The sequence below is a fragment of the Peromyscus eremicus genome, chromosome 1, assembly GCF_949786415.1.
Source record: "Peromyscus eremicus chromosome 1, PerEre_H2_v1, whole genome shotgun sequence".
Taxonomy (NCBI): Eukaryota; Metazoa; Chordata; class Mammalia; order Rodentia; family Cricetidae; genus Peromyscus; species Peromyscus eremicus.
In genome coordinates, this window is record NC_081416.1 from 170,354,706 (window position 1) to 170,377,244 (window position 22,539).

The following is a 22,539-nucleotide window of genomic DNA, read 5'->3' on the forward strand; positions in this document are numbered from 1 at the left end:
ATGCCTGCCCTGTGTCCACCTAGAGTGAACAATGGCCTGGAGGGTGTGAGGATGCTTTTGTCTTCAGGAACATCTTTGGGAATTTAATATACACACACGTGTATTTATTTATCTGTGTGTGTGTCTGTGTGGATGTGTGCTGCTGTGTACCAGTGGAGGTCAGAGGGCCACCTGTGGGAGTTGACTCATCCTCTCCTTCTACCGTGTGGGTTCCAGGGATTGAGCGCAGGTCGTCTGTCCGTCTGTCAGCTTTGGTGGCAAGCACGCAAGCACACTTACCCACTGAGCCATCTCGTGGGCCCCCTTTTGAGATTTTTATTCGCAAATACACAACGAGTCTCATTGAGATACATAAATGTATGTATGTATGTATGTATGTATGTATGTATGTCTTCACCCTGTCTCCTGGCTCACCTCTTTCCTGTTTCCGACTCATCCTCTACCTGCATGCTGTGTGGGTTTCTTTGTCGTGATTCAGTGAGTTTCATTAGTTACAAGTTCGTGGGGAAGGGGTGATGGACAGGAACATGGGCACCGTACTATAGATTCTCAATGAGGGGGTGGAGCTGGGGGTCCCCGCCCCCTCAAGACTATCTTTCAGGCCCACCCTCTCTCATCTCTCTCTTCCTCCCTTCCCCCTTCTCCTCTTCTTCCTCCTCATCCTCCATCCTTTCTCTCTCCTCCCCCTCTCTGAAATAGTGCCTCACTATGCAGCCCAGGCTGGCCTCAAACTCAGGATCTTCTTGCCTCAACCTGCCCCAATGTTGGGATGACAGGCCTGAGTCTACACTCCAAGCTCTTCCCTCCATCTCTCTCCCCTTCTTCTTCGTCTTTTTTTTCCCCCAGGGTGGAGTTCAAAACAGGGTTTCTCTGTACAGCCCCAGGTGTCCTAGAACTCACTCTGTAGACCAGGCTGGCCTTGAACTCACAGAGATCTGGTTGTCTCTGCCTCCCGAGTGCTGGGATTAAAGGCATGCGCCACCACTGCCCGGTCTCTCTCCCCTTCTTATCTTTCTGGGTCTCTGGTTCTTTTCCTGTCCCTCTTACCACTCCCGTCCCATTCTTCCTCCCTCTCCAGTCCAGTGACCTTCGTGCCCTCTAAAAGCCCAGCAGGCTCTTCCAACCCCAGCTGTCCATGAGGTGCTCTTCAATCTCAGACCCCCTTCATGCTCCACTTCAGGGACAGACACTTTCCCAGGATCCACAGGACTCCAGGAATGTGGAGCAGAGAGCACAGAGGCCCCCAGAGGCCAGGCGGTAAGGACCCTCATCCCCCCCCCCCATGCTCTCTGCTCCCCGCCTCTGATGTGGACCTCAGGCCACTCCCTGCCTTTCCTGGGACCTCTGGGCCTCAGCTTGTCCTCTGCAAAATGGGCAGGCTTGCCTCTGTCCCACTTATCACACAGATCCCAGGGGAGCAAGAGAGCAGCCTGGACTAGTGGTGTGGATTGAGGGGGAGATGTCGACACTGAGTTCTCATGCTGGGTTCCAAGTCTCCCCATCCTAAGTTCCACAGACAGATGTTCCCTACATCTAGAGTGGAGATCCCGGAAGTAGGGATTGTAAGAGCATGGGTGATATATGGGTTCCTGTAACCGTGGGACCACTTCAAGATTGCTGCGTGTCAATGTGTGACAGTGGGAATCACAGTGTGTGAACAGGTAACTGTATGACTGGCTGTGGGACCAGGGAGGGTCACATATTTGACACACGTAAGCTGGGCGTGGTGACCCTTAGGTACAATACACGCTCAGCATCTGGCATTGGAGGCCAGATGACGAGATCAAGGCTAGCCTGGGCCATAGAGCATCCTTTCTCACAAAATAAGAAAAAATGAAAAATGATGACATGGGCCAGCAGGATGGTTCAGTGGTTAAGGGTGCCTGCCATCAAGCCTGACAACACACACTTCATCCCTGGAACCTACGTGGAATGTCTGTGGTTTGTGAGTGTGGATGGAACAATGGTATGGTTGTGTGCCTATGTGGCACCCGGTGTGAAGATGAGAGCATATGCATTCGGTGATTCCTGAGGAGTATGTGTTGCTGCATGTGGGGCACTGTGTGATGTGTGTCTCGGGTGACAGTGTTTGTGGGGGGGTGTGACACTGTGTGATGTGTGTCTCAGGTTAGTGTTTGTGGGTGTGTGTGACACTGTGTGATGTGTGTCTCGGGTGACAGAGTTTGTGGGTGTGTGTGAAACTGTGATGTGTGTGTGTGAGACACTGTGTGATGTGTGTCTTGGGTGACAGAGTTTGTGGGTGTGTGTGAAACTGTGATGTGTGTCTCAGGTGACATTGTGTGATGTGTGTGTGTGTGACACTGTGTGATGTGTATCTCAGGTGACAGTGTTTGTGGGTGTGTGTGACACTGTGTGATGTGTGTGTGACACTGTGTGATGTGTGTCTCAGGTGTCAGTGTTTGTGGGTGTGTGTGATGCTGTGTGTGACTTTCAGCTTGGTCTGAGAGACAAATGGCCATGTGAATCACACACAAGCACGTGTGTCCTGGACACTCATTGCTTGAGGTCCTGCTCTGGGTAATGTCCTCCTGGGGGACAGACTAGTGGCAGCTAGTCTGACACGGTACACTGAATTGACTGTGGGTATGTGTGCTGTTTATTGACAGTGTTCCCGGGAGCCAGATGTGGCTGCACATGCCTGTGCAACTGAAATCTGAATCTCAGCACTTGAAGAACTGAGGCAGGAGGATCCAAAGTTGGAGGACACCTGGTTTATATAGTAAGACTGTTAAGCCGGGCGGTGGTGGCGCACGCCTTTAATCCCAGAGCCAGGCGGATCTTTGTGAGTTCGAGGCCAGCCTGGTCTACACAGTGAGTCCCAGGAAAGGCGCAAAGCTACACAGAGAAACCCTGTCTCGAAAAACCAAAACCAAACCAAAAGAAAACAGAGCTGGAGAGCACTGGTTGCTATTCTACAGGACCCAAGAGGACCCAGGGTTCAGTACTCAGCACCTACAGGAAAGCTCACAACCAGCTGTAACTCCAGTTCCAGATCCAGTGCCCTCTTCTGGCCTCCTTGGGTACTGCATGAATGTGGCACACATGTATCCTTGGCAGCAAAACTTAGGTAAAATTAAAGCAAAACAAGTTAAGGATTGGGACTATGGATGGCTCAGGTGGTAAAACGCTTGCTATGCAAGGGTAAGAGCCTGAGTTTGATCCTCAGCAGCAAGTAAAGCTGGGTAGTGTGTGTTTGCAATCCCAGTGCTTGGAGAGGCAGAGGCAGGCAGATCTCCGCGAGTTCAAGGCCAGCCTGGTCCACATGGTGAGTTCCAGGCAGCCAGGGCTACACAATGATACACTGTCTCATATATATGAGAAAGAAAGGTGAGCAGATCCCGAGGAAGGGCAGCAGAGGTTGGTCTCTGCCTCCATCCACATTTATGAGGACATTTGGGCACACACACACACACACATGCACGAATACAAAGTAGTCAGCACCTGCCAAGTGTGGTGGCACACCCCTTTCATCCCAGCACTCGGGAGGCAGAGGCAGACAGATGTCTGAGTTCAAGGCCAGCATGGTCTACGGAGGGAGTTCCAGGACAGCCAGGGCTCCACAGAGAAACCCTGTCTCAAAAAACCAAAACAAACAAAAGTAGACAGCACCCAAGAATGACATCAGAGGTTGCCCTCTGGCCCTCATACCCGTCCACATGGACATGCACACACAAACACACGTACCAAAGAATGACAATACAAAGGCCATGGCGTTAGGACTATGGGATGCCAGGTTGTGTTTGCTCGTATGTGACGTGTCCACGGCCCTAGGCACACAGCCGCGTGTCCCTGTGGGTGAAAGACTGGCTCCCTCAGCGTGGTCCCACTTAGATAGCTGTGAACGAACCTGTTACTCACAGAGTCACACTCCATGAGTCTCCGCCGTTCTCCCGCTCCGCGTTTGGGATCCTGTGCGAGGCTGTGGAAGCGGCTGGACGGGATGGTGCGTTCTGTGGCTGGGGGAAGCGGGAGGGCCGGACCGTAAGTGTGCGGCTGCTCCTACGTGACACAGAGTGGCTGTGATAAACGTGCCTGCTCCCCAGTTCCCACTCATGCACAGAGCTCCCCCCTCCTGTGCTCTGTTCCGCTCTGGCCCCGCCCCCTCCAGCACCCCAGGCTGCCGGCGCCCGTCACCTCTTCCAGAGCTCAGGCAGGCGAGGCTGGGCAGCCGTGGCAGGAGAAGGAGATTGGGAGCGGGACCGGGCACAGGTAAGGGGTCCCTGTCAAGCCCCTGCCCTGGGCCTATCTCTCCCTTGTCTCTGTCTCTCTATCTCTCCCTTTGTCTCTTTCTGCCTCTCTGTCCGGTCATCTTTCCCTTCACTTCTCTTAGTCTCTAGATGAGTTTATTTCTACTATTTACCCATTCTCCATCTCGCTCGCCCCACTTCCTTCTTTCTGTCTCTGAGCCCACATTTTTTGTCTCTGTCTCCCCCCCACACACACACACACTTTGGTCTCTGATCTCTTGCTGCATGAGGTCTCATTGTCCCTGAGTCTTTCTGTTTTCATCTGTCTCTGACTCTGTTTTTTGTTTGTTTGTTTGTTTGCTTGCTTTTTTTTTTCTTTTTTTTCTGTTTTTCTGGAGCTCTGAGATTCCCTCTGGAAACCCGGCTTTCACATTGTCTGGGTGGGGGTGGATGGTGGTTGCGGTTAGAAGAATTTTTCAGAGCATTTCGCTTGCTAAAGTCAGAAACCCAGGGTCTCATTCCTGAGTCTTTGGATGCTGGGAGGATGCTGTCGCTCTGGCTATGGGCTTTATATACGTATTCAAAGCCAGGAAAGTTTTAGAAGGTGAGTACCTATCTAATTTAAAAACACTTCGGGCTGAGAACTCACACGGCTGTTTCAAGTTCCCTTCTAGACTTGACTGCCGGTTTCTATTCCAGCCCCCACCCCCTGGAGGTCCCAGGTTCCCGAGTCTCTCCGGTCTAGCCCTCTGGGTGAAACTGACGCTTCTGCCCGTCACAGCTCTAGGGCAACAGGCCCCTCAGCAAACACCCCTCCCTTCCACCTTGGCTGCCTCAGCAACACTTAGGAGGGCCTGGGAATCGCTTAGCTGATCTCAGCCCCACTTAACCACTGGAGGCCGCGCCTAGTCCTGCCCCACCCCAAGTCCTCGTGCGGAAATGGGGGTGGCCTCAGACTCCATGTGCTTCTTTCTGGCAGGTGAGCACTGGCTGAGGCTGCTGAGGTCTTGATTCTGCCCTGGGACCCTCCAACCCAACTTCCTCCCAGTGGCCAGAGTCTCCATCACCCTTCAAGGATGTCCCTGAGGCTTCTGCTTCTGTGTTTGTGGGGACTGCCACTCCAGAGGGCAGAGGTGAGGACCTGGAGAGACACGGGCGGTCTGGGAGGCTCTTAAGCCTTCCCCTACCCCAAGGAGCGTTTTAAGGCTGCCCGCCCCTGCCCTCAGTCTGGTAGTTTCTACTCACACTTTCCCTCACAAGTCCTCCCTGTGGGGTCCAGCCATCACCCTCCTCTGATGCTCTCCAAATCTGCCATCTCCCATACCAGATCCCTTGGTGGTTTTCTAGGCACCCCAATTCCATCTAAAAGGTTTCTAAGCCACCCAGGAGTCCTGGGTAAAAAAACTGAACGGCCCCTCCAAATCTCTGACCGAGCTTGCTGCCTGGGAGGGGTCTTCCTGGGGGGGGGGTCCTCCGTTCCCTTTTCTCTTAGACAGATTCTGAGGGGCAGACAACGAGGGAGCTGTACCAGCGCTGGGAGCGCTACGGCCGGGAGTGCCAGGAGACCCTGGAGGCTGCAGATCCACCCTCAGGTGTGGCTAGAGGGCTGGGCGAGCAGGAGGAAGGGGCTGAGAGAAGGAGTTGGCAGCCAAAGAGGGAAATCTGGGCGGTTTCGAGGACCTGTGGGTACGGCTTGGCTCGGGTAGGCAGCGAGGTCCCGGGTTGGATTCAGCTGAATAGGAGAACCCTACTCCCAGCACTCAGGAAGCAGAGGCAAGCGGATCTCTGTGAGTTCGAGGCCAGCCTGGTCTAGAGGGCAAGTTTCAGGGCAGAGAAGTGGGAGGGGTCGTGGGCGTGACCTGCCTTACAATGGGCGGGGTTTGGGTGGAGCTTGATAATGGAGCGGTCTAGATTTGGTGGGAGGAGCCTGCGGTATCTGCCGTGGGACTTGGAAGATGGATGGATTTGAGGTCTGGTGACAGGAGCTTGTGGCCTCTAAGGGGATAGCATCCTGGAGGACCGCTCCTCTACTCCAGCCTCTGGCTCCGCCGCCCTCTCCCTCAGGCATAGTCTGTAACGGGTCCTTCGATATGTACGTCTGCTGGGACTACACGGCCGCCAACACCACTGGTCGGGCATCCTGCCCCTGGTATCTGCCCTGGTACCGCCACGGTGAGGCGCTTCCCGTACCCCTCACCCCGGACTCCACACTCGGGCAGCTCACCCAGTCCCTCCTGGTCCTGTTTGTCCTGTGACCCTGTCTGTCAAGCCTGGTGTTCCCTGATGTCTATGTCTGCTGGGCTCTGTCACACAATCCACTTTCCCTGACTTTATTTATTGTGTGTATATGTGGACGCGCGCGCTATGGGGTGTGACGACAGCAGATCACCATACAGGACTGTATTCAAGTGGGTTCCACCAGCGCTACCAGCGACTCTGCCTGCTGAGCCCAGGCCGGCCTTGAGCTCCTGGCAATCCTCCTGCCTCGGCCTCCCAGTTGTCAGGATTACAGTGATGAATCACTACATACCTCTTTCTCTGATCCCCTCCCTCATGCTCCCATAGTGGCTGCAGGCTACGTCTTCCGCCAGTGTGGCAGTGATGGCCAGTGGGGGTCTTGGAGAGATCACACTCAGTGTGAGAATCCAGAGAAGAACGGGACCTTTCAGGTGAGACGAGGTGGACGGTCCAGGTCAGGGTGTCTGGAGAGAGCTGCAAACAAACAAAAACAAAAACAAAAAACACCACCTCCGGAGCTTCTGGCCCAACTCCACACCGCTTTGTACTGAGTAGAACTCTGGGTTGTTAGTAATTAAAATCCAACTCAGGCCGGGTGTTGGTGGCGCACGCCTTTAATCCCAGCACTCGGGAGGCAGAGCCAGGCGGATCTCTGTGAGTTCGAGGCCAGCCTGGGCTACCAAGTGAGTTCCAGGAAAGGCGCAAAGCTACACAGAGAAACCCTGTCTCGAAAAACTAAAAAAAAAAAAAAAAAAAAAATCCAACTCAGACTTGCTTAAAGTAGAAAAAGGAGCCGTGTGCCCATTTCTGAGATGGAGACCCATACCGTAAGGTGACAGCATCAGGTGGAGTAAGACCTAGTGCTCAAATGACAGGCTCTGTCACCAGAGCACGCTTGTCTTCCTCTGTTGGCCTCAGGTTTTTGTTTGTGGGGCATCAAGAAGAGGTAACCCCATTAATGTCAGACCTCTTTTTTTTTAAAGTCCTTTATCAGTGTGTGTGTGTGTGTGTGTGTGTGTGTGTGTGCCACAGTGTGTATGTGAAGGTGAGAGGACAACTTTGTGGAGCTAGTTCTTTTCTTTCCACCCTTCTGGGGATTCCAGGAATTGAACTCAGGTCACCAGGTTTATGCGGCAAGCGCCTTTACCTTTTGACATCTTTGTGTGTGTGTGTGTGTGTGTGTGTGTGTGTGTGTGTGATTTTGAGACAGGATCTCTCTGTATAGTTCTGGCTGTCCTAGATCTCACTTTGTAGACCAGGCTGGCCTTGAACTCACAGAGATTCTCTTGCCTCTGCCTCCCGAGTGCTGGCATTAAAGCCACCATGCCTGGCTTTGCCATTGTTTTTTTTTTTTTTTTTAAGGAGTTATTTTATTGCTTTTAATTATGTCTGTGTAATCCCAGCACTCAGGAGGTCCAGGCAGGTAACTCTGCAAGCTCAAAACCAGCCTGGTCTACATAGTGAGTGAGCTCCAGGTCAGCCAAAGCTGCACAGGAAAATCCTGTCTCAAAAGAAAAAAAAGTATGTCTGTGTGTGTGTGTGTGTGTGTGTCTCTGTGTGTGTGTGTTTCTGTCTGTGTGTGTATTTGTGTTTGTGTCTGTATGTGTGTGTCTGTATATGTCTGTATTTGTGTGTCTGTATGTATGTGTCTGTGTGTGTATTTGTGTGTACATGTGTGTGTCTGTGTGTGCATTTGTGTATGCATGTGTGTCTGTGTGTGTATTTGTGTGTGTTTGTGTGTATTTGTGTGTATGTCTGTATATGTGTGTATTTGTATTTGTGTATTTGTGTGTGTCTGCATGTGTGTGTCTATATGTGTCTGTGTGTGTATGTGTGTGTGCATGTGTGTGTCTGTGTGTGTTCAGGTGCCCAAAGTTAGCTGTTTTAGATTCCCTGGAGCTGGAGTTACAGCTAGTTGTAGCCACTTGATGTGGGTGCTGAGGATCCTACCCTCGTTTTCTGCAAGAACAGTGCTCTTAACCGCTGGCCACTTCTCCAGCCTTAGTTTTTTGTTTGTGTTTGCTTGTTTTAGGACAGGGTTTCACTCTGTAGCCCAGGCTGGCCTCAAGCTAGAGACACTCCTCCTGCCTCAGCTTCCTGAGTGCTGGGATTGAAGGGTGTGCTGCCGTTCCTGACTCGTTAATCCTTACACCACATCCCAGGCCCAGTGCTCATTGTCCTGTGTTGAGTCATAGTCCCACATTGTTTACTAATCACAGTGTGTGTGTGTGTGTGAATGTGTACACCCAGCCTTGGAAGGGAAGCATGGAGTCAACCCCACTTAAAAAAGTACTTCAAGGAGAAAATCAGAGTGCTTCACTTTGCAAGAACAGAGAACAAAGGGGCGCTTTTCCCAGAGGAGCATGGGTTGTCGGGAGAGGGGAGGCCTGCTGGGCATCCCTGCCTCCTACTCTGGGCCAGCTGGGAGAGTTACATCTTCTCTTGCCTTCCATGTCCTCACCAGGACCAAAGGCTGATCCTGGAGCGCCTGCAGGTCGTGTATACAGTCGGCTACTCCCTGTCCCTGGCCGCTCTGCTGCTAGCCCTGCTCATCTTAAGTCTGTTCAGGTGAGACTCCCAGCCCTGTGTGGTGTGCTGGAGACACAGCCCTCAGTTTACACACTAAGTTGGGGGATGGGGCGGCTCCAGGGGAAGGGGTGGAGGGTGGTCAGAGGGACTCTGGATGACTGAGGAGAGCTCTCCAGGCCCCCAGCCCTCTTGTCTATCAAATCCTCCAGGCGGCTGCACTGCACTCGTAATTACATTCACATGAACTTGTTCACATCTTTTATGCTGCGGGCAGTGGCCATCCTTACCCGAGACCGGCTTCTTCCTCCACTTGGCCCCTACACTGGGGACCAGACTCATACCCTGTGGAACCAGGTAGTCCATCTCCTCCTTTCTGGTGGGACCAAGAAGTTCTCCATCTATTTCCATACCTTTCTTGGGAGGAAGAAACGGATGAGGGGGATTTGGAAGGTACCAATTCATTCCCAGATATGCGGAGATGAACAGAGGTGTAAACATAGGACTATAATAATTGTTGGGAGAAATGTGAGAGTCTTGGGGTAGAGCTCAGTAATTGAGTACCTGTGCCAGTACTGGGAGAATTGAAAGAAAGATTAAGAGCCATCCAGGACTGAAGAGATGGTTCAGTGGTTAAGAGAACTGAACACTCTTGCAGAGAGGATCCTGGTTTGATTCCCAGCATCCACAGGACAGCCCACAGCCATCTGTAATTCTGGTTCTAGGGGATCTGATGCTCTCTTCTGACCCGCGTGTGATACATAGACATGCATGCAGGCAAAACACCTCTACACATTAAATAACAACAAAAAGGGCATCTAGATGGTTCAATGCATAAAGGCACTGTTAACAAGTTCGATGATTTGCGTTCAGTCCCCGAAACCCACATGGTGGACAAAGAGAACCAACTCCTGAAGGTCTTTGTGGTCACATAGCTTGGCATTTAATTTGTTGTTGTTTCTTTTCTTTTCTTTTTATTTTTTTCTTCTGGTTTTTCGAGACAGGGTTTCTCTGTGTAGCTTTGCACCTTTTCCTGGAACTCACTTGGTAGCCCAGGCTGGCCTCAAACTCACAGAGATCTGCCTGGGATTAAAGGCATGCGCCACCACCGCCCAGCTCTTTCTTCCTTTTTTTGAGACAGGGTTTCTCTGTGTAGCCCTGGCCATCCTGGAACTTACTCTGTAGACCAGGCTGACCTCAGACTCAGAGATCTACCTGCCTCTGCCTCCCCAGTGCTGGAATTAAAGGCGTGTGCCACCACTACCCGGTAACATTTAAAATTTTTTATTTTATGTGTGTGAGTGTTTGCCTACATATATGTATCATGTATGTATGCACACCACGTCTGCATGTCTGGTGCCCCTGGAGGCCAGAAGTGGGTGTCAGATCCCCTGAGCTGCAGTGTGGGTGCTGGGAATTGAACCTGGGTCCTCTGGAAGAGCAGCCAGTGCTCTTAACTGCTGAGTTGTCTCCTCAGCCCTAGGAGTTCAGTTCTTAAGAGCTGGTGTGGCAAAGGCGAATTACCGGGACTCTAAGGGTACTCCACTGTGGGGACAAAACAGAAAATGCCAGTTGTTAAGGTGTCACTGTGGGACAGTCCTTAAGTGAAAGTGAGTAAGGTGAGATAAGCCATCTGCTGGGGACCCAGAGTAAAACATTTGAATGCAAGAAAGAGATGGAGATGAGCCCTGTCTGGTCAGGAAGTCCTGTAGTGCCAGTTATGTGGGAATCTGAGCAGAACTGACATTTTAAGACTCAAGTGGGCTACAGAGCAAGTTTAAGGAGAGCCTGGACAATTTAGTGAGACCCTGACTCAAAGAGAAGAGGAATGGGATGTAACTCAGTGGTGGAGCCCCTGCCTAGAATCCCCTAGTGAGGGGCTGGGGGTGTGGCTCAGTGGTAGAGCCCCTGCCTAGAGTCCCCCAGTGAGGGCCTGGGGGTGTGGCTCAGTGGTATAGCCCCTGCCTAGAATCCCCCAGTGAGGAGCTGGGGTGTGGCTCAGTGGTAGAGCATCTGCCTAACAAGCAGGAATCCCTGGGTTCAAGCCCTACTGCACAAAGGAACATACACAATAATAAAATAAAGAGACAAGGTTGCTGGGGAAAGACTTGGGGATACCTCTCTGCCTTGACTTCCCTTGTCTGATGTCTCCCTAGGCCCTAGCTGCCTGCCGCGCGGCTCAGATCGTGACCCAGTACTGCGTGGGTGCCAACTACACCTGGCTGCTGGTAGAGGGTGTGTACCTGCACCATCTGCTGGTGATCGTGGGAGGCTCGGAAAAGGGCCACTTCCGCTGCTACCTGCTTCTTGGCTGGGGTGAGGCCTGACTCCGTGCCCTCCCACCCTCTGCCTAGCCCAGCGCATCTCGGCTCCCCATTGCCCCGCCGATCCGCGTTGCCTTCCCTCCTACCCCCTCGTTGAGGAATTCCGCGGGTCTTGGGCCTGGAAGGGGCTCGTGTGCACGCTGACAGCTGCGGCGGGGTGGGGGGCGGGGATCGGGGTCTGCACAGGGGCCCCCGCGCTTTTCGTCATTCCCTGGGTGATCGTCAGGTACCTGTACGAGAACACGCAGTGAGTTGCAGGGTCTAGGGGCGGGGCCTGGGTTGTGGGCGGAGCTACATGGAATGGGCGGGGGGAAGGGTGGGAACGGGACCCTGCGGCGAATGTGGGCGGGGTCTAAAGAGGCTTGGCGTCGGGAAAGGTGGCTTAGGAGGCCTCCTGGAAAGCTGGGTGGGTGAGTCTTAAAGGTGGGCAGGGCCTGGTGAGGGAGTCTGCCTGATTGGGTGTGGCTGGGGGCTGGGGGGAATTGTGTATCTCAGTTCTACCCTGCCTCCTCCAGGTGCTGGGAGCGCAACGAAGTCAAAGCCATTTGGTGGATCATTCGCACCCCCATCCTAATAACCATCTTGGTAGGGCCAGTCTCGCCTCCTCCAGGCTGTGCTCAGGGATTTCCCATTGTGGGGAAGCGGAGCGCCAACCTCCTGTCCCACCCCAAAACCGAATGGCTTCTGGCTCAGTCTCTCTCTCCTCACAGATCAATTTCCTCATCTTCATCCGCATCTTGGGCATCCTTGTGTCTAAGCTGAGGACACGGCAGATGCGCTGCCCCGACTACCGACTAAGGTGAGGGCCCTTGCGGGGAGGCAGATGGGGCCGGGATCAGGGGTAGGGACGTGGGGACCACCAACACCCTCTCTTCCCAGGCTGGCTCGTTCCACGCTGACGCTGGTGCCCCTGCTGGGTGTCCACGAGGTGGTGTTTGCTCCCGTGACGGAGGAACAGGCTGAAGGCGCCCTGCGCTTAGCCAAACTGGCCTTTGAAATCTTCTTAAGTTCCTTCCAGGTGCTCTGACAGGGTGTGCAGAGGCTCCACCCCCCCACCCCCCCACCTCGGATCTCTCTTTCCACCAGGGCACAGCACTACTATCATCCACCCGAGCAGCCACTCACTGGGGTGCATCCATGGGATTTCATTCATTCATTCATGCCTGCATTCATCATGCATGCGTAGGAAATACCTAACTAGGGTTGTCCTGGGCTGGGGGTGGGGGTGGGGACGGGCAGTGGGGATGGTGGTAGAGGACCATACAGCCTTCCCCAGCACTGCTTTCGGGTGAGGAGCAAGGGCTGGGGGGTGGACTGAGATGGGGCAGAGTTAGTTTCTGGCGCTTGCCAACTTCATGGCTTCCTTTACCTTTGGATGGGGCTAGAGTGAGACAAACCCCAAGTGTAGAATGTAAGGAAGTAGGTCGTTCCAAAATGTGAGGCCAACGCGGATGGTACCCTACCCTGACAGACCCCACCGAGCCCCAGTCTTCTCCTCTCTAAAATGGGCACAGTACCAATCTCCCTGGGAAGAATGTGCATCCATTAAAGGAAGCAAGAGCAGATGGAGCACTTACGTACGGAGCTACAGCCAGGAGCCAAATGGCTACCACCCGCCCCCTTCTGTGGGAGACACCAGGAGCAAACACCCTGTGTAAACAGCCAGTCACACATCTGGGGCACTGTTTCAGAATGAGGATCCCCGAGGCCAGAGGGCAGTCGGTGAGATGGAGAGAGGGTGCCTCAGCTGCAGACCTGGAGGCAGCAGCAGAGGGGCAGGCACCGAGAAAGGAGAGGGGCCAATTCCCTGAGCGCGACTTCAATGTGTCTTTTTTTTTTCTCCTGGAAGAGGAAGCATGTGACTTGATTTAGATTTTGATAGAATTGTAGAAAATCATAAGGAATATCTTTTTGTTGTTGTTGTTTTCTTTTTGTTTTTGTTTTTTTGAGACAGGGTTTCTCTGTGTAGCCCTGGCTGTCCTGGAACTCACTCTGTAGCCCAGGCTGGCCTCGAACTCAGAGATCCGCCTGCCTCTGCCTCCCAAGTGCTGGGACTTAAGGTGTGTGCCACCACTGCCTGGCATAAGGAATATCTTTTTAAAAAAGGATTTAAACATTTTTTTATTTATTCATGTAGTTTATGTATATGAGTGCTCTATTTGCATATATGCCTGCATGACAGAAGAGGGTATCAGAGAGAGGAGGGTGTCAGATCTCATCACAGATGGTTGTGAGCCGTCATGTGGGTGCTGGGAATTGAACTCAGGACCTCTGGAACAGCAGCCGCTGCTCTCAGTCACTAAGTCATCTCTCCAGCTCCCATAAGGAATATCTTAATAGCCCATGTTCATAACTGACTTGAAAATTAATGAACTTAAACTAGGCATGGGGGCTCAAACCTGTAATCTGTCTCCAGCTGGCCAAGCATGTGCTCCATTACTGAGCAAACCTCAAGCCCCATAATTAGTTTTTTAAAATTATTTTTTGTGTATTGATGTTTTAACTACACGTGTCTGTGCACCGTGTGCATGCAGTGCCCACAGAGGCCAGAAGAGGGTGAGTAATTAATTTCAGATGGTTGTGGGCCATCATGGGGGTGCTGGGAATTGAACTTGGATCCTCTGGAAGAGCAGCAAGCACTCTTAACAGCTGAGCCATCTCTACAGCTCTAATCAATCAATTAGCTAATTGATTAATTATTTTTGGAGACAGGGTCTCACCAGTAGTCCTGGATATCCATTGAACTCTGTGTAGACCAGGGTGTCCTCAAACTCACAGAGATCTGTCTCCCTCTGCCTCAGTGCTGGAATTAAAGGCATGTGCCACCACACCTGGCTAAGCAGTATATCTTGCTATCCCGGAACTCACTCTGTAGCCCAGGCTGGCCTGGAACTCACAGAGATCCGTCTGCCTCTGCCTCCCGAGTGTTGGGATCAAAGGCATGAGCCACCACCACCCGGCTGCACTACATCACAAATACCTCAATTCTTCCAGCCACCACCTTCATTTTCCATGACCGAGGCACAGAGTGGTTAAGCAGCTTGCCCCAAATGTGGAAAGCAGGAAATCAGTTTCCACACACACAGGACGCTCCACTGAGGGACCCTGTTCTCAGCCCCCAGGCGGGGCAATGCAGGGAGCCGCCAGTGAGCAGGTGCCCTCGGTACCTAGGACCAGGGCGGCAACAGCCACAGCCCTTTGGGCCTGGGATCAACGCAGTCCACAGCAGCGATCTGATTGATCTCTCCTCTTCTGGCAGGGCTTCCTGGTGAGCGTGCTCTACTGCTTCATCAACAAAGAGGTAGGAGAGGCCGGCCCGCCCGCGCCCCCTGGCGGCCGCGCCGGGAACGGCGCCGCCCTGAGCGCCCCGCGTTGCAGGTGCAGTCGGAGATCCGCCGGGGCTGGCGTCACCGCCGCCTGCGTCTCAGCCTCCGCGAAGAGCGCCCCTGTCCGAACATGGAGCTCAGCCCCCAGGCCCTGCCCTCGCGTCCTGCACCCCGGGAGGCCCCCATAGGCAGCGCCTGGCCCTCCGGGTCTCTGCACGTGCCTGGAGATGAAGTCTTGGAAAGTTACTGCTAGGTAACGGGACTCCTGTGTCTGTACACTTGGCACGTATTGAGTGCCTACTGTGTACCAGCCCCGGTGTGGGGAATGCTGGGGAAATGGGGGGGAGAAGGAAGGAAGACAAGGTCCCTATATGTATATATTTGTTGTGGAATGGCTTATGAAAAGGATTGAGATGTTTAGGACCACTGACAGGGAGGCCGCTTGTGAAGACGTGACGCTTTTAAGCCATGTTTGAAAGAAGTGGAAACAACCTGGAGAGGTGGAGGACAAGACTCCAGGCAGATTCCAGTGTAAAGGCCCTGGGAACAGGAAGGATGGAGAAGGGCTTCCGTGGCTGGAAAAAGCCTGGGCCTGCAGACGGGGAAGAAGTGGGCAAGGGGGGCAGTGAAGACTTTATTCTTTTATTTTATGCATACGACCGTTTTGCCTGCATGGATGTATGTGCACCACATGCATGCAGCACTTACATATGCCTGAAGGGTGGAAGATCCTATGCGACTGGATGGTTGTCACCCCACGTGGGTGGGGTGAACTGAACTCCATCTCTCCAGCCCTGCGTTTAGCAGGGGTGTCTGTCTCCTTGGCTCTTTTCCACACAGTTGTCTGCTCCACAGGGACAGATTGTTGGGGGCAGGATGTGAGCTGGGAGCTCGGTAAGAGGAACGCAGGTAGCTGGACCAGAGGGAGGCCATAGAGGGGTGAGAAAGATTTGCTGATGGATCCCAGGAGAGGGATCAGATGGCTGGGACAAAAGGAGGGAGAATCAAAGGGCTCTTGTCCTGTATAAGGCTGGTGAGACTCAGGGGGACTGAACTTTAGGATCTGGAGCTGCAGGGGAAAGCGTGCAACAGAGCAAGAGGAGCCTGGACCACTGTGGGTTGAACATGGAGCAGGCAGGCCTCTGCTGAATCCTTCTCCAGGTAGCTAGACCCGCTGCTGGCAGTTAGGACACACCCTTCTGCCTCCCAGGGACGACTGAGAGATTTTAGGGGATGCAGCCTCACTGTGGCTGGTCCACCTGTGTGTGCACACACACAAACCTCAATTAGTGGGGGGTGCTGTATTTTCCCCAGGGTCCCCAGAAAGACGTGCCCCATAGCTGACCCTGCACCTCACACCTCAGCCTTTGGCGGCTGGTGGAGTGGAGGCCCTAGTAAATCAAGCGGGAGAATCACTTGCTTCTTTATGGGGTGGGAGATGAAGGCCAGGCTGCAAAGGGAGATGACCAGGGGGTGTGTGTGAGGTAGTCTGCCGTAGACGAGTAAGGGGCAACTGGAGCCACACGTTGCTACCGTGCTCCTCCCTGGGAGAATCCCATGGACACTCTTTGAAACACATGAACAAATTAAAGCTGTGTGTGAACCTGCTGCTTCTCTGGAAAGACAACACGAACAGCAGAGCTGGACAAGGAGGTGGGACAGCTGTAGTCCCAGCAACTGAGGTGGTGGGAGGAGGAGGAGGTCGAGTTGAAGGTCATCTTGATGGAAAGCAAGTTGGATATTTGAACTATGTGAGACCTTGTCTCAAATAAACAGCAAAAGCAGCAGGAAGCAGCCTAGTCCATTTCTTAGCTGTCCCTGAATTCCCAACTTGTCTGTACTGTTCCCTTCTCTGGGACCTGCATGCTCAGGTTGCCCAAGACTTCATGTGATCACTCCCACACTGCTTGACTCACTTGGGGTCCATCATGTCTGACTGGTGCAATCCCTGAGGACCTCTACTTCGGCTTTCATCCCCAAAGGGATTATTTGAAAGCAATCAAAGGCAGAGGCAGGACTGTTGCATGTTCAGAGCCAGCCTTTCTTACTAAGATTCAGGATAGTCAGGACTAAAGTAAGATCACATCCTTTCCCCAGAAATAATTTGGTCAGGAAGTAGTGATGTATACCCTACCATCCAGGAAGCTGAGGCAGGAGCATTGCTGCAATCTGAGGCCAGCCTAGGCTATAACAAGACCGTATCAAAACCAGAAGGGGCCAGGGGAGACGGCTCGGTGGGCAAAGTGCTGGGCGTGCAAGTGTGAGGACCGCGGCTCCAATTCCTAGCACCCACATACTTGGGAGAATGATTGAGGGAGCTTCCCATGTGAGCCTGGGCCTCCATACAAACAAATGTGTGCACATGTAGTCATTCATATGTGAACATGCACACACGTGTAGATTCTTACATCTGTCTGATCTCCATACATACAAATGTGCACATGTAGCCATTCATATGTGAACATGCACACACATATAGATTCTTACATGTCTGATCTCCATACATACAAATGTGTGCAAATGTATCCACACACATGTGAACATGCACACACACTCCCACCACATGTAATTAATAAAAGCTAGATAGAAGCACCATTTGGGCAGCCAGATGCCCAGGACTGCAACCTTTGCTGTGCGAGAGGGAGGTCAACAGTTTTCATGTCTGCTAAGTAGTGCTCAGGGCGACAGAGCAGGACTGGAGCCCAAGCCTGAGACCTCAAGGCTTCAGGGCAGCTGTGTACACTGAGACTGCCCACCAGCTTGGCTGCATGGCTTAAAATTTGTTTTTTGTTTTTTTTTAGACAGGGTCTCTTAATGTAGTCCTGAACGACAAGAACACACAGGTGTAAAGGTCCAGCAGCCATACCCAGCTCCCTCTGCTGCTCTTTAGGTCACCACACAGAGGGCTGTCTGTCTTCCTCCCCTGGCACTGTGGCCCACTTCCCCTGTGAGGCGGAGGGTTGCAGTGGTGCTGGTGGGGGTCCCCACAGGAAGGCCAGCTGAGACACGAAGTACCTTTTGCAGGTCTGGAGGCTGCAATCCCGGTTCTCAGAGCAAACCGGAAGGAGCTAAGCAGGGAGCCGAGCGGTGCTCGGGACGGAGCTCTCTCCTTGATGGCCCTGTTTCTCAGCCCTAGAGAGAGCCTAGAGGGGCATGGGATACCAGGAGCCGCCTTCACTGGCCACAGCACCGTGGCAGCCCATCAAGTGGGAGGAGGTGGAGAGGGAGCCCAAGCTAGCTCCTTTCTGAATGCACTTCCAACAGAGCCTTTTCTTGTGAAGATGGTCTCACTATGCCTGGCTCACCTCCTGCCTCAGCTTCTCAAGCTGTGGGATCACAGGCATGCACTACCATGCCTGCCTTCCTTTTAGTTTGTTGTATTGTTCATTAGGCTGTTTTGTTGTTTGTTTTTGGAAACAGGGTCTTAGCCTGTAGCCCTGGTTGTCTTGGAACTCACTATGTAGACCAAGCTGGCCTTGAACTTGCAGAGAGGTCTCTGCTACTGCTTCCCTGAGTGCTGGGATTAAACACATGCACCACCATGATAGGCCATAAAGATCTCTTTTGTTTTGTTTGGATAGGGTTTCTCTGTGTAGCTCTGGGTGTCCTGGAACTCACTATGTAGACCAGGCTGCCTGTACCTCCCCAGTGCTGGGATTAAAGGCACGTGCCATCACACCCAACATAAAAATCTATTTTTTTGTTTGTTTGTTTATTTATTTATTTATTTACTATGTATACAGTGTTCTGCCTGCATACCAGAAGAGGGCACCAGATCTCATTACAGATGGTTGTGAGCCACCATGTGGGTGCTGGGACTTGAACTCAGGACCTCTGGAAGAACAGTCAGTACTCTTAACCTCTGAGCCATCTCTCCAGCCCAAAAATCTATTTTTAATCTATGTGTATTTGTGTGCAGGTGCCCAAAGGAAGTCAGAAAGGGTGTTGGATCCCCTTGTAACAACCCCCTGTAGTTGCCAGATGTGGGCACTGGGCACTAAACTCAGTAGCCACTGAACCATCTTACCAGCCCCAGCTGCTATCTTGATGTAGCTGCATTATTTTCTAGTTGGGTGACTTTTTTTTTTTTTTTTTAAATTTATTATGTATATAGTATTCTGCCTGCACATATGGTTGCAGGCCAGAAGAGGGCACCAGATCTCATTACAGATGGTTGTAAGCCACCATGTGGTTGCTGGGAATTGAACTCAGGACCTCTGGAAGAGCAGTCGGTGATCTTAACCTCTGAGCCATCTCTCCAGCCTCTAGTTGGGTGACTTTGGGGCAAGTCAACGCCCTTCCTGAATCTCAGTAGTCGCACCTGAACAAGGTCTGTAGCCCTGGTGACATAGGCCTGTTATACTAGCTGCTTGGAAGTCTAAGGCAGGAAGACTGCAAATTCAAGGCCAGCCTGGGAAACTTCCCGAGATGGTCCCTGTCTTAGAACAAAGAGTGAATAGAAGAATTAGGGAGATGGCTCAGTGGTTAAGAGCACTTGTATAAGCATGAGGACTTGAGTTCAAGTCTGCAGCACCCACCCACAGCATGGGGTGGAGACAGGATGCTGGAGTGTGCTGGCTGACAGCCTAATTCTGGAGGGCTGAGGATGTAGCTCATGGTGGAGAGCCTGCTAAGCAGGTGAGACCTTAGGTTCAGTCCTCAGTACCACAAAAGAACAGAAGAGAGATAGCTTAGAGTCCATACCAAGACTGTTCTTTCTGGCAGCCACTCAGGGAATACACGCCTTTATTTACCAAAATCCACAGGCCTTCTCTCCTACAGGCTTCCCCGCTCTGCACAGGGCTTCACAGATCAAGTCGACAGCTAGGTGGCTGGAGAGGTGGCCAAGCAGTCAAGATCACCCGCTGCTCTTGTAGAGGACCTAGGTTTGGTTCCCAGCATCCACATGGCTGCTCACCACCATCTGTAACTCTACTTCCAGGGGATCCAATCCCCCTTTGCTGGCTTGAGGGCACCAGGAACAGACATATGTGCAGGCAACACACCCACAAATTTCATGTATATTTTAAAGAGGGAAGCTATCCCGACCTCAGGCCTATGATCTCCTGCATCTACCTTGTATTTGGAATTACCTGGACGGGGCGGATATGGAGATACAGAGACAGAATAGAGCCATGGGTGGGACAGAGGGCCCTGTGTACAGTCCTGAACAAGGCAGGGTCCTTCTATTATCTTCTTACAATGAACAGGCTGCCTTTTCCCACCTGTACCTCCCCACAAATTTGCCAGAGAATCCCTCTGCCCACAACACACAAAAGATAAATTAAGGTCATTTCTGTCTCAATTGTCTTCTTCACAAACGGGGCAGATGTGCTTCACCCATTCACAGGTCCTGTCCCAGTGCCCAGCCCATGATAACCCGACTCTGTCTCCCTCTCCCAGAGTCCACTCTGTTCACAAGATCCAAGGGCAGATAAGACCATTGGAAACAAAACAACAAAAAAGCACAGGGTTTTATTTCCATCCCACTGGGCAAGGCTTGGCAGGGCAGGGAGCAGGCTGTCACAGAGGGAAGAGGCCTCTACTCTACTTGCCGGCGATGAGCGGGTTCCGCAGCACCACAATGACCGAATCCCCGCGCAGGAACATCTTGGAGATGTAGCGGTCCTTGTTGACAGGCTTGGACTTCTTCTTACCCTTGCCGCTCTTGGGGACCTCAGTCCACATCTCTTTCACATTCTCCAGCACCATGTTGCAGTGCCTGGTGGGACAGGGGTTGGGGAGAAGGATGGAGTGAGAGGGGGCATTCTGAGTGCCCACTTCCGCCTGGCACTGGGTGATCCCCCCAGCAGCAGGCATGGAGAGAGGGTGAAGCTCCAGTACCATCTCAGCCCATTCTGTGCCTCAGTTTCCCCCTCTCCGAAATGGAGCTATCTATTTCACAGGGCGGACTGAGGACTGGTGAAGGAATGTAGTATTTCTGAAGCACGGTCCCGCAGAGTAAAGGCAATCAAAATGGCTGCACTTTTGCCATCGACTCTAAGTACCTGGGGAAAGAGCAGGAGAGAACCCCTCTCCCTCCAAACCCAGAGGGTCCCAGGGTGCTGGGGTTAGGCATGGCTCCCAACACGTGCACGCCAGTGCCGCACTGTCCTGTCCTCCTGGCGCCAGGTGGCCATGTGTTTACACTTGGATCAGTTCCTTCCAGAAATGCTTGCTTGGGGACAGCGAATGTGTATGATGATGGACATGTATGACTAGATCATAAGACAACTCCTTATAGAAGGCACGACCTTAACTAAAAGATGAACCAGGCAAGATGGTGTATTTCATGCCTGTAATCCTAGCACATGGGATATACACGTAAGAAAGACAAATTTAAGCTGGGCAGTGGTTGTGCTCACTTTAATCCCAGCACTTGGGAGGCAGAAGAAGGTGGATCTCTGTGAGTTCGAGGCCAACCTGGTCTACAGAGTGAGTTCCAGGATAGCCAAGGCCACACAGAGAAACCCTGTCTCAAATAACACACACATAAAAAAATAAAATGGCACCCTACCCCCACTTTTTGATTTTTTAAATTTGTTTTGATTTTCTGAGGCTGGCCTCTAACTCATGGTGATGCTGAGTTTAAAGGTGTTTGTCACCATGTCCAGCTTACTGCCATGATGCTTCTGGTATAATCGTTCCTTCAGGCCCCTCAGACCCCGCCCTCCCCGACGGCACCCACCTGTCAAAGGCCTTCACTCGTCCCAGGAGCTTCTTGTTGTTGCGACAGTTAATGAGCACCTGCGTGTTGTTCTTGACTGACTGTGTGAGCACCGAGAGGGGGCCTGTGTTGAATTCCTCCTCCTCCCTCTTTTGCAGCTCCTCTGGGGTCATCTCACTCTTGGGTTTGTTGAGGAGACTCCTGAATAGAGAACCCACGGGTGAGATAGGGTTCAGGTTGGAAGTGTGAGTGGTCAAACTAACTGTCCGGTGTCTCCTCAACCTGGCCCCAAACCCCTCCCTGGTCAGTCTTTTCTGGAGGTAGGAGAGACACTTCCAATTTAGTCTGCTCCAGCTCATCTAACCACCACACACCTCTTCCACCCACTTCATTGATGGCAACTCCATTCAGTGGGTTCTCTAAGCTAAGACTCTACTGTTTAATTGATTTCTGTTTTGGGGACAGGATCTCATATAGCTCAGGCTAGCCTTGAACTTGCTATGTAACTAAGGATGACCTTCAATTCTCAATTCTCCTGACACCACCTCCCAAGTTCTGGGATTACAAGGGTTCACCATCATTCCTGGCATTGGATTCTCCTCTAACATCTTACAGCAAGTCTACCCTCACGTCTTGTCATCTACCTCTACAATGTATCTAAAACCTGGCCGTTTCTATCCATGGCCTAAACTTCCATCATCTCTCTCCTGGTGCCTCACCCCCACAACATCTAACTATGGAACCCTGGCTGGCCTGGGGCTCAAACTGATCGTCTCTGCCTCTAGAGTGCTGAGGACTGAACTCAGTACCCATGGCAGCCAAGTACTCTGTCCACAGAGCTATAACTCCAGCCTAAGGATTTCACTTTCAGTGTGTCCTTTTGTGCTATCTACTCAATGTCTTCATTCCAACCCTTGGTCATCTAACACACTGTATATACCCATTCATTACTCTATGGCCTCCCTACCCCATTCCTTTGACAAGTCCCAGTGAGATTTTTCACCCCTCTTGGGGGCAAGGACCTTTAATTCACCATGTGTCTTAACTTATAAGCAGTCTATGTAATATCTACTCAATGAATTAACACACCAAACCACTGCAGTAGCTTGCTACTCCAACAGTCTCTAATTAGGTCGAAAAGCCACATACCTGTTCTCGAATTTATCCTGGTTAAGTCTCTCATTATTATTTTTTCTTCCTAGAGCCCTTCACTATTTTTATTCTTTGTCCATTATACCACTTCCATTTAA

The 22,539-nt window shown here is 52.1% G+C and overlaps 2 protein-coding genes across 3 annotated transcripts; one reads left to right on the forward strand and one right to left on the reverse strand.

Moving 5' to 3' along the window:
* Nucleotides 1-5,194: 5,194 nt before the first annotated feature.
* Gipr (gastric inhibitory polypeptide receptor) lies at nucleotides 5,195-15,966 on the forward strand. Of its 2 annotated transcripts, XM_059253546.1 has the most exons (13): nucleotides 5,195-5,341; nucleotides 5,701-5,800; nucleotides 6,273-6,380; nucleotides 6,774-6,877; nucleotides 8,911-9,014; nucleotides 9,185-9,329; nucleotides 11,129-11,288; nucleotides 11,483-11,543; nucleotides 11,812-11,881; nucleotides 12,007-12,095; nucleotides 12,176-12,314; nucleotides 14,556-14,597; nucleotides 14,675-15,966. In XM_059253546.1, the coding sequence occupies exons 1-13, from the start codon at nucleotides 5,285-5,287 to the stop codon at nucleotides 14,873-14,875; spliced, it is 1,380 nt and encodes a 459-aa protein (XP_059109529.1). In that variant the 5' UTR covers nucleotides 5,195-5,284; the 3' UTR covers nucleotides 14,876-15,966. The 2 variants fall into 2 exon arrangements, with proteins under 2 accessions (XP_059109529.1, XP_059109530.1); XM_059253547.1 differs by lacking the exon at nucleotides 6,273-6,380.
* Nucleotides 15,967-20,078: 4,112 nt separating this feature from the next.
* Snrpd2 (small nuclear ribonucleoprotein D2 polypeptide) lies at nucleotides 20,079-21,520 on the reverse strand. Its single transcript, XM_059253548.1, has 2 exons — nucleotides 21,311-21,520; nucleotides 20,079-20,344 (listed from the first exon to the last, which is right to left on the reverse strand). The coding sequence occupies exons 1-2, from the start codon at nucleotides 21,460-21,462 to the stop codon at nucleotides 20,170-20,172; spliced, it is 327 nt and encodes a 108-aa protein (XP_059109531.1). The 5' UTR covers nucleotides 21,463-21,520; the 3' UTR covers nucleotides 20,079-20,169.
* Between the last annotated feature and the right edge of the window lie 1,019 nt (nucleotides 21,521-22,539).